This window comes from Gymnoscopelus braueri, assembly GCF_963280865.1.
Source record: "Gymnoscopelus braueri genome assembly, chromosome: 13".
Classification (NCBI taxonomy): Eukaryota; Metazoa; Chordata; class Actinopteri; order Myctophiformes; family Myctophidae; genus Gymnoscopelus; species Gymnoscopelus braueri.
Window position 1 is genome coordinate 8,496,453 of NC_137615.1, and position 12,194 is coordinate 8,508,646.

The window sequence follows — 12,194 nt, forward strand, 5'->3', positions numbered from 1 at the left end:
GCTATAAAGGAAATATTTGACTCCAAGGCAGTCGTTTTATTTTGGCTTTATTAATAACTCTCTGGTTTCCCGCTGGGCTGGGCTGGGCTGTTGGTTTACCAAGCAACAGCCAGTAGATGGCGCTCCATGTGCAGTGTCGTTGCAGTGGAGCTAGTATGAACTTCATTTATAGCAGGTTGTTGTATGTTTATTGTTAATATCTCGTCATGATATGGTTTGATTTGAGGAATGTAGGGAGGCTAGCAGGTATATTTTAAACTTGTAAACACTACAACCACACAACAAAAGTTGTATGCTTAAAACAAACCTCTAAAACCTTAAACAAACACACTGCGCCACTCAAACATTCATTAGTGGTCATTAGTTAGTTGTCATTTTATTGAAACCAGCTGCTGTGTGGCTTTCGAGCAAGGCATTCTATTTCATTTACAGGTTTAGTGTGATTTATAGGAGTTTATTTGCAGTGGTGGAAAGTAACTGTCTACATGTACTGTAAGTGCACTTTTGAGATACTTTTAGTTTACTGGAGTATTTCCAATTTCCAATACTTTTACTTCTACTCCTCAGAGGCAAATATTGTACTTTTTACTCCACTACAATTAACTTATATGGTTTATATAACTTTACTAGTTATTTTGTAGATTTTGATTATTAGGTATTACAAAACATACATTAACCACTTTATAGCCCTATATATTTTTCGGCTATTTAACAATAGCAGCTACTTTCTATCTATAAGCATCACAACCCATGGCATTGTGAGCCTACTTTCTACTAGTACATTTTGATACCAATGCTTTTGTACTTTTACTCAAGTACATTTTAAATGCGGGACTTCTATGTAACAAACTACATTGCAGTATTGATACTTTTACTTAAGTAAAACATGTGTAGGCCTACGTACGTTACTTGAGTGAATGCACTTAGTTACTTTCCACCACTGGTGAGTACTTCTTCCATCACTGGTCTAGTGTGCTAAGCCATTGGTTCTCAAAATAGGGTCCTTGGGGGGGAGGGGTGGGGGGTAGGGGGTCCCCACTCCCCAGCTAAATCAGTGAATAAAGCGTCACAATCATTTTAACCCCTTTATCCATATTTTATACTTTGGCTATTCAAAAATAGCAGATCTACAAGCTCATAGTGGCACTACGAGCTTGTAGATCTGCTATTTTTGAAAAATCGGGAAAACTTGTGCAAATCTTTGAATATATATATATATTTAAAGCGAACATTTGTAACTCAAATCTTTGCTTCTGGGGGTCCCTGGAACAAAATATTTTGAGATGGGGGTCCGCGGCCAAATACATATCATTTTGGGGGTCCCTTGACATGAAAAAGTTTGAGAACCACTCTGTGCTAAGCTGATAGGAGTTTATTTAAATATGATACAGTTACAGAGAGTAAAGTAAACCACTCCCTCATGGTTCAGTTCAGCCCTGCAGGTGTGATCGTTTCATTCCCAGAGGATTTGTCTCCCATTCCAACCCGCTCCGTGCTTTCTGCTGTGTGTGTGTGTGTGTGTGTGAGTGTGAACACTATAACTAGACTTTAGACTTAAATAACATTCATTCAAAGTGAACTATATATAACCAGCGGCCAGGTGCGTGAGGAAGGACATTATCATAAATACCTGGATAAACGCGGGACATTATCACAGCATTAACGGACATTATTATCAACGACCTCTACTGAAAGAACCTGCAACAGTGAAAACGACACCATGAAAAAATCTGGATATTCAGGTAAGATGTTGTTATTATTATTTAATTTTTTTGACGTTCTTTGTTAAAGTACAGTAACATTTCGGATAGGCTTGTCAATAGAGTATATGGACTAATATAACTTGGCCATAACTTGTAACGGGGAGAGGGGGAGAGAGATAGAGAGGGGGGAGAGAGAGAGGGGGGGGGGGGGAAGAGAGAGGGGGGGAGAGACAGAGGGAGATAGAGAGAAGGAGAGACAGAGAAGGAGAGAGAGGGGGGAGAGGGGTGTGGAGAGAGAGAGGGGGGTCGGTGTAGAGAGTGAGAGAGAGAGAGAGAGAGAGAGAGAGAGAGAGAGAGAGAGAGAGAGAGAGAGAGAGAGAGAGGGGTGGAGAGAGAGAGGGAAATAGAGATAAGGAGAGACAGAGAAGGAGAGAGAGGGGGGAGAGGGGTGTGGAGAGAGAGAGGGGGGTCGGTGTAGAGAGTGAGAGAGAGAGAGAGAGAGAGAGAGAGAGAGAGAGAGAGAGAGAGAGAGAGAGAGAGAGAGGGGGTGGAGAGAGAGAGGGAAATAGAGATAAGGAGAGACAGAGAAGGAGAGAGTGGGGGGAGTGGAGAGAGAGAGAGAAGTGTGTGTGTGTGTGTGTGTGTGTGTGTGTGTGTGTGTGTGTGTGTGTGTGCGTGTGCGTGCGTGTGCGTGGGCGTGGGTGTGGGTGTGGGAGAGAGAGAGAGAGAGAGAGAGAGAGAGAGAGAGAGAGAGAGAGAGAGAGTGAGTGACAGAGGGAGAGGGAGGGGGGAGGGAGGGGTGGGGTCAGAAGAAAGTGAAAGAGAGATTGTCCTTAGTGCAGGTAAATGTCTACAGTACATATCAATGATAGACACACCTTTATAGATTCCAGTGGGGAAATCCAGTTGTCCATTCTAGGCAGCAGTACAGCCATTATAAACACAGGGCAGATACAGAAGAAACATAGGAGATACAGGCTAAGGGGGGTCCTACTAGCAACTAGATAGTAATGATAAGAAATAGAAAGACAAAGTGTATTATTGTATTATTGTATTGTATATATAGTATTATTGTCATGATAGCAGACATTATAGGACAGTGGCTCTCAACCTTTTCAGGCCGTAACCCCCCAAAATAATCATGTTTGAACTGGGGACCCCCCACCCTGAGAAGCACTTGGAATGTTTGAGTTGAGGCATTCAATTTAGTTTGACTCTGTCCCACGGATAAATATTGGGGAAATAGCAGATCTACAAGCTCACAAGCGAGGCGGTGAGAGCTTGTAGATCGTCTATTTCCAAAATGTTGCCTCTTTTTTTTAATAGTATTTGACAATTTGGCCAATGTTTGACCAGTTTTTATAGTGTAGTTTGTTGATGACTTTAGACGCAGCAATGGTCTTTTTCTTTTCTTTTTGAGGTATGAGGTCAGTCTCAAACCATTAAGACCTGGAACGCATCTGTGTCACTTTAGATTTCTTTGGCTATTCAAAAATAGCAGATATACAAGCTCTCGGTGCCGCGCTATGAGCTTGTAGATCTGCTGTTTTTGAAAAATCTTGAAAAAAACATTTTTTTCTCCAAAAACTGTTATGATTTAGATTTTTTTTAAAGAATCGCCTCAGGTCTTAATGTGTTAAATTGTCACTTCACTGTCATCTGGGGGGGGTTGAGAACCTCTGTGTTAGGACAAAATAATACTGAAGGAGAGCCTCTCTGGCCTCAGCCATGATCTACACAAGCTGTTCCTCCAGAGGTGAGGAGAGTAGGAGAAAGGAGAAGTGATCACATCAGGGGGTGATTTATTGGTCGATATCACAGAGTACAGTTACTCTTATCACAGCCGCGCTGAATGAAGCCTTATATGAGGCAGACAATGGGGCCTTATTGAATTTCCTCTTTGTGAAAGTGCCAGCGAGGGATCCGTTCATGGCGTGGGCGCGGTGATGAAATAGTCCACTTTGTTGTGCAGTGTGAGATTTGTTTTTTGACTGTGAAGCTGCGCTGGAACAGATCTGTGTGACAGAGTCGTAGAACCAGTCACTGTCACGGTAAAGTAAACCATCACACGGGGGGGGGGAAGATAAAACTGTCTGAGAAAGCTGACCTCATGTGCCCTGAATGATGATGGCTTCAGGCTAAAGGTAGTTTTGAGCATATATATATATTGTGGGGTTTTACCACTTTTTCAACCAGGCGGCCTTCTTTTTGAGCAGAAATCTTCAAAGAAATCGTAAAAAAAAAATTGAAAGATCTTCCAACAAATTGAAATAGAAGGGGAAAAAAAGTAAAAGATTTTCAAAAATGTGCAATTATGTTGCAGAATAGCAAACAATAGCATATCTGTGGGTAGATTGGCTGTTTTCGCTGTTCGTCATACGACAAGTGCTTCATCGGTTAAACTGTAAGAAAACGTGGAATAATTTCCATTTCCACCATTCATTCATATTGTGCTGGTGAGAGAGAGGGACAGACAAACCCTACCGTGTTTGCTTTGCCGTATAGACAACATGTAAATCCACTTTGACTGACGGGTTTATGGTTGAGATCCTCCGCCCCTCCCAACCGATGTGCCCCGAAGCACGACTAGATTTATGTGTTTTGCAGTTGTACCGTATCAAACTACAGCAGTATACTGTGACATTGATGGGTGACCTTGATTAGCTTCAAGCTGCTTTGTAATTAATGCAAATCATATGATCTTGGTTCCCAGAAGAGTTTGTGGTTTTAAGTGATTTAGACTGGGACAGGTACATGCAGTGCAACAACTGGCCCAGCTTTTCACAAGTCTTTAGACCCCCTGGAGTCCCGAGACTCCAGGGGGTCCCCAGCAACATGTTTTAATACTATATATACTATATACTATATTTGGCGTTTTCAAAATACAAGCTCACAGCACGGCTCGAAGTTGTACTGTACATCTGTTATTTTGGAATCGTTTTGAAAAATCTTGATGCTTTTTTAAAGCACAAATCGTCTCTTCTGATAGTCCCTGGCACAAAAAAAATATCAGATGGGGGGGTCCACGGGCCAAATACATATCAATTTGGGGGTCCTTGGCATGAAAAGGTTTGAGAAACACTGTTTTAAGGTGTGTTGGGTATTACTGTATGTCCACGTGTCCCAGTATGTTCTGCAGTCCATTATTGGTTGGCTCCTTGGGAAGCTTAAATTGAGGGTTAGGCCATCCAGCCGTCGGCATGCCTAGATAACAGGGCAAATATATATATGTCTGAACAGGGTTTATAGACGCTGACTTTAAAAGTTACCATCCGACAAATCAAAGGTTTGCTCTCCACCTCTACAACGTAAACAGGCTGAGAGACGCAACGCAGCACTGCTCCGTGTAATGATGTGTGTGTGTGTGTGTGTGTGTGTGTGTGTGTGACGTGTGTGTGTGTGTGTGTGTGTGTGTGTGTGTGTGTGTGTGTGTGTGTGTGTGTGTGTGTGTGTGTGTGTGTGTGTGTGTGTGTGTGTGTGTGTGTGTGTGTGTGTGTGTGTGTCAGTCCAACATGAAAGCACATACCAAGAGGAGTGATACTCTGTTATGACTGAATAATGTGTGAGTGCCTGTGTGTGTGTGTGTGTGTGTGTGTGTGTGTGTGTGTGTGTGTGTGTGTGTACGGGTTATTCATTGATCCAGACAGCTCAGGGAGTTGTGTACAAGGCGGCGATCGCCTCCACAAATGGGGTTCAACTACGAGGGGTCACATGAGTGAACACACACACACACACAGGCACGCACGTATGCATGCACACGCACATGCACGCACACACGCATGCACACACAGTGTTTTTTCTGACGTTATGGGTACAACATAAGAAAAACAAAGCCGACCGGAGATACCTGAACTACGTAAATAATGAGCCAGTCTGTGTGTGTGTGTGTGTGTGTGTGTGTGTGTGTGTGTGTGTGTGTGTGTGTGTGTGTGTGTGTGTGTGTGTGTGTGTGTGTGTGTGTGTGTGTGTGTGTGTGTGTGTGTGCAAGTTCGTGTGCATGTGTGCATGTGCACACACACACACACACACACACACACACACACACACACACACACACACACACACACACACACACACCTATCCCTGCACAGAAAGGGCGAGCGAGACCGCCTCCCTCTCTCTCTCTCTCTCTCTCTCTCTCAAAGTCACCCACCCCACATCTCTGGTGCTTGTCTAAACACCACACACACACACACACACACACACACACACACACACACACACACACACACACACACACACACACACACACACACACACACACACACACACACACACACACACACAGTCACACACACGCGCACACACACACACACACACACACACACACACACACACACACACACACACACACACACACACACACACACACACACACACACACACACACACACACACACACACACACACACACACACATTGTTATTAGTCAATTTCCCGAAGCTCAGCTCTGACAAAGAATGTGACAGCTCCACACATGTCAGGCAGTGGGGGGTGTAGGGGTGTGTGTGCGGGGGGGGGGTATGGGGTGGGGCGAGGGGGGGGGGGTGGTGCTGGCATGACCCGACATGCGCCGGCACCGATGCAGTTCTGTGTCGGACGCTCTTGTTTGCACACAAAAGGCTTCTGGGAAGGAGAGTTGAGAAAGCTGCGGCATTCCACAGGGATGTGATATAAGCCTGTGTGCTCTGCACTGAGCCTGGGCTTTACAGGGAGAGAAAGGGGTGTGGTGTGGGGGGTGGGGGGGGGGGGGGGTGGTTATGGAGGTGTGGAGGGTGTTTGAAGGAGACTTATTAAGGCCAATACATCAGTGGTTCTCAAACATTTTCCATGTCAAAGACCCCTAAGTTGATGTGTAAGTGGCAGCGGACCCCCAACTGAATGGGTTTTTGTGCGAGGCACCCCCAGAAGAGAAGATTTATGTTTAATTTCTTTAAATATGTTTTTATTTGTTTTTATTGATATTTAAAAAAAAGAAGAAGTAATAAAACAGCAGATGTACAAGCTCGCAGCTTGCACATCTTGTACATCTGCCATAGCCAACATAGAAATGGATAGTGGTTAAAATTATTGTGATATTATATTAACTACTAAGACCCCTGGGGGGGTTCCCACTTTGAGAACCAATGTATTACATGCTCCTTTCGATGTCGTAAACTCTTCCGGTTCAAAGAGTTAATTTGTAGTTATCACCTTCCTTTCCCGTCCCGTTTGGACGTATATAGGAAAGAACGTGAATTGGCCTTTTAGGAAGACGCATGTTTTAAAGTAAACAATGCTACAATGAGCGGGTGGCCTGAGAGGAAGAGGGCGGAGTTTCAAGAATCAAAAGGGCTTAATTTGTCACCTGTTATTATGGTGACAAATGTGTTTGTCCCTCACCATGAGTCACTCACTCATACAAGGTACAAGCAGCCACATGTTGGCGTACAAGACGGTGCAACAACGGCAGTACAATATGTACACGTGATAATAATAAGAACATAGTATTGGACTACTGTAGGAAATAAAATAAAATGCAAGATAGCCGCAACAGGGAATGTGCAGAAGTAGGCAGGAGTATATATAATATAAGGCACAAACTTTACTCATAGCATATTAATAATAATAGTATAATATGGGATATTTTTTAGTTTTTGTCGCATTCATAAGCCAATAATTGTATGACAAGCAAGGGGTTCCGGTAGGAGACACAAAAGGTCTCCTTTGTGTCTCCTACCGGAACCGCTGCCTACTGGTTCCGCTGGTCATCACATTATTGGCTTAGGAATGCGACAAAAACTAAAAAGAACCCTGAATTCAAGTCTCCATAGGGTGACTAATCGATAGGATTCTATTTTTTATTTTGGGTGAACTATCCCTTTAACTCCTTCTGCTTATCAGTCTTGTTCGTCATCCATTCCCTTATTGATTCCCGTGTGGGAAAAGAGTCAAAATTATTTTATATTCTCACAAGTATAGTAATACAAATGTGCGTGTGTGTGTGTGTGCAGTGGTGGGAAAGTAACTAAGTACATTTACTTAAGTACTGTACTTAAGTACAATTTTGAGGTATTTGTACTTTACTTGAGTATTTCCAAATTCCAATACTTTTACTTCTACTCCACTACATCTCAGAGGAAAATATTGTACTTTTACTCCACTACATTTACTTGAAAACTTGAGTTACTAGTTACTTTTCAGATATAAACTATGATATAATGAAACATACATTAACCACTTTAGCCCTATTTTATACATAGGCAATTTGAAAATAGCCGATCTACAAGCTCACAACGCGTCGCATCGCGACGCGTTGTGAGCTTGTAGATCTGCTATTTTCAAATATTTAGTACTTTTACTTTTGGTACTTTAAGTACATTTTGATGCAATACTTTTGTACTTTTACTCAAGTACATTTTTTAATTCTGGACTTTTACTTGTAACAGAGTATTTTTATATCGCAGTATTGGTACTTTTACTTAAGTAAAGAATTTGAGTACTTTTCCACCACTGGTGTACAGTACACACTGTATGTGTGTGTATGTGGGGGTCTTCCCCCTCGTAGCTGCCCTCTGGTGGAGCCTGTTCTCGAGTATCCACTTCACTCTTGTGTTTATCGTCTGTTGACCAAAGAATGCCGGTCTGCTGCGGCGCTCTGGCTGTGGCTGTGGGGGCGTCACCTGATAGCGGCCAGGGCCGCCGCCTGGTGTTACGCTGCCTCTGCTTACAGGCCCGCCGGCCCTGCCTGAGGACAGCAGAGGGCCTGTCACTGATAATAATAATGGCCGGCTCCACTGCTGCTCCGGGATGGACCACGCCTGGACACGAGGCTAAACGTGTGCACTGACATGTAGACGTGCGTTAAAGATGGAGTGCCATGATATTTTTCAACCCTAAAACCTGATCATAAGGTATTATTATTATGTAAGGATTTTTTTCAACAAAAAAAAAGTGTACAGTAAGTGTTAAAATGTTGTTTTTATGTAGACACACCCACCAGTGCATTAAGTATACCTGGTTCTCACCTTAGCACCATCCTCCACCACCTTAGCACCACCCACCTGTCCTAGTCTCCTCCTCCTCCTCATGCCCACACCTGTTGTGTTATGATAATGAGGGGGAGGGTGTGGGCTTTGTGATGTCACTAAAGCGCTGTTTCTCTATTGGCACGTTTGACCCTCAAGGTTTCAGCCTCAGGAAGAAACTCCAAATAGTCAGAGAAGACATAAAACACCATAAAAACACCACCGGGGGGCTTAATGAAGTTCTATCAACCTCATAGACACATGAAAAACAGAAAAAGTGCAAAAACATGGCACCACCTCTTTTACCATTTTAACCCCAACCCCCCCCCCCCCTATCCTGGGGGGGAACATTCACCAGGAATAGGCGATCGACAAGCTGAGTTGTCAGCTTGTAGATCGGTTATTTTGGGTGAATAGATTTGGTGTAGACGCCGGAAAAAAACTGTCCAAGCAGTCCAAGTATGCAGAGAGCCATCTCAGGTCCATGTGTACTAAATCTAGGAGTTTTAGCACTGCTTCTCAAAATGATTTTGCATTGGCGTATCATATGACAGCAATTCCACCACACTGCCAGTGAGCTGTTTTGTTTTCACACTGTGGTTTTTGTTTTGTTTGCTGTTTGTGGTCACTTTGTTTGACCTAGACTATGAGTACATCTAAGCAGTGCTGGAAAGTAACTAAGTACATTTACTCAAGTACTGTACTTAAAGGGATATTTCACTTTCAAAAAAAACTTTTGGGTCATTTTATCGTCTACTCAGGGCCTTTGTGAACCCCCAGACAGTTTTTAAGTTGCTTGATTCAGTATTTAGATATTTGATATTCATTTTAACAGACACGCCCCCTTCCTAATCAAACCCATTGTAACTTCAAAACTTCATTTAACTATGTTAGATTCATCAAAAACACCCGTCCTTGGTTCTGGTGACTCACCCCCGCCCTCCTAATGCGTGAGGGGGCCGTGTTTTTCAGATTTTTTTTTTCATTTATTTTATTTAATTTTTTTATTGTATTTTATATTTTCCATTTTCCAAAAAAAATATTAAAAATAAATAAAAAAAGTAATTGAAAAAACACGGCCCCCTCGTGTGTTAGGGGGGTGGTATGAGTCACCAGAACCAAGGACGAGTGTTTTTGATGAATTTAACATGGTTAAAATGTAGTTTGAAGTTACAATGGGTTTGTATAGGAAGGGGGCGTGGCTGATTAAATGAATATCAAATATCTATATACTGAATAAAGCAACTTAAAAACTGTCTGGGGGGTTCACAACGGCCTGAGTAGACAATAAAATTACCAAAAGTTTTTTTGAAAGTGAAATATCCCTTTAAGTAAAAATGTGAGGTATTTTCTTACTTTACTGGAGTATTTTCATTACTTTTACTTCTACTCCACTACATCTCAGAGGCAAATATTGTACTTTTACGCCACCACAATTACCTGAAAACTTTAGTTACTAGTTACTTTGTAGATTTTGATTATTATTACAAAGCCATACATTACCCACTTCAATCTATATACATTTCAGCCAATTGAAAATACCAGATCTACAAGCTCACAATGCGTCGCATTGTGAGCTTGTAGATCGGCTATTTTCAAAAGATTTGTATACATTTGAAAACATTTGTGAAACTGGACATTCTGCATAATGAGTACTTTCTACTTTTGCTACTTTAAATACATTTGATATCAATGCTTTTTGTACTTTTACTCAACTACATTTTGAATTCTGGACTTTCACTTGTAATGGAGTATTTCTACATTAGCATTGCAGTATTGATACTTTTACTTAAGTACTTTTTTAAAAAACTTTTTCCACCACTGCATCTAAGAGCTGGTTAACTTCCTTTATTTTATTGTATTTTTTTTTCCCATATAATCGCTTTTCGGGCGGGAAAACTTGTACAGTATGTCCAAAAACCGGGTTACTTTTCAGGAAATGGAAAACAGAACCTGCCTTCCAAAAGATCCAATGTACTGTAACAGTAGTTATTATTTAGGTCACAAGCTCTTGTTAATACTTTTCATGAGTTAAATATTCATAAAACTCACAGACAGACATATTCTGCTTTCAAACCTGGCCTGGCCTATTTTGGCCGTGTCATTATAGGGCGAAAATAGCATTGCAATATAGTATACTATTTACATACAACAAAAATAGGCCATTATTTTATGAAGAAACATAAAAAGATGAAATAAGAAGATACTGTACAAGTTTCCCTTCTACATCTAGCTGTGTGCATTTCTGTGTGGGTGTGTACTTGCGTGCACAAACACACATTAAACGAACACACACACACACATGTGTGTGTGGTGTTTGTGTTTTGTTTGTTTAGTGGTCTGTCCACCACTCATGTTGTCCCTCCTACTCTATAAACATCACAAACACAAACACCCTGGATGAACAGCAATCTCTGTCACTCTATCTCTCAGCTTCACTTTACTGCCCCTCGCTCTCTCTCTCTCTCTCTCTCTCTCCTCTCTCTCTCTCTCTCTCTCTCTGTCTCTCTCTCTCTCTCTCCCTCTCTTCCCTGCTCTCTCTCTCTCTCTCTCTCTCTCTCTCTCTCTCTCTCTCTCTCTCTCTCTCCCTGCTCTCTCTCTCTCTCCCCCCCTCTCTCTCTCTCTCCTCCCCTCTCTCTCTCTCTCTCTCTCTCTCTCTCTCTCTCTCCCTGCCTCTCTCTCCCCCCTCTCTCTCTCTCTCTCTCTCTCTCTCTCCTCTCATCTCCTGCTCTGGGGGGAAGACATGTGTTTTTTAGTCTAGTTAAATGCAATACAAAACATTTTGAACCCGTAACTTTTCATTATATGTATTTATATTGATATGCCTCATACTACACACACTATGTGTATATTTACTGTATGTATACCGATATATGTATACATCTTTGATCGTTAGGCGTATCCTGTGTTCTTTTTCTCCTTACCTATCTACCTGCTCTACCCTGTGTCTGTCCTCTCTCTACAACTACAAAGTGATGGAGCGCACTGGAAAAATAATAACCTGTGACGTAGTGTTGATTTTGACAGCAAATCTTGACGCAGTTTTGCGTCAGACTTTTTAATCAAATTCCATTTAGTTTTAGTCATATTTTAGTCATCTGAAATGTTTTACTGTTAGTCTAGTTTTAGTCGACTAAATATCATAAGATTATAGTCGACTAAAACTACAGCTGATTTAGTCGACTAAAATGTATCTCGGCGGTGCCTTGATGGCGTCGTAATGGCCGATATTACACTTGGTTGCATGCTGAAAATAGCCGATCTACAAGCTCACAACGCGTCGCAGCGCGACGCGTTGTGAGCTTGTAGATCTGCTATTTTCAGAGCGCAACACCCGAGCGCAACCAAACATTAAACGACTTGTCTTTTAGTTCTACTGGATCTCTTCTCCACAAGTCCCTCACTAACATTTGAGTCTAGTTTTTATTTGTGACGAAATTGTCAGTATATTTAGTATTAGTTTTAGTCATCGTAGCTTAGTTCT

The 12,194-nt window shown here is 42.0% G+C and overlaps 1 protein-coding gene across 1 annotated transcript in view; it reads left to right on the forward strand.

Moving 5' to 3' along the window:
• Nucleotides 1–1,510: 1,510 nt before the first annotated feature.
• septin9a (septin 9a) overlaps nt 1,511–12,194 on the forward strand; it is a 206,043-nt gene continuing 195,359 nt past the window's right edge. Inside the window, exon 1 of the mRNA XM_080447130.1 lies at nt 1,511–1,742. Within this exon, the coding sequence (XP_080303256.1) occupies nt 1,721–1,742 (22 nt within the window). The 5' untranslated portion in view covers nt 1,511–1,720. The remainder of the gene's footprint in view (nt 1,743–12,194) is intronic.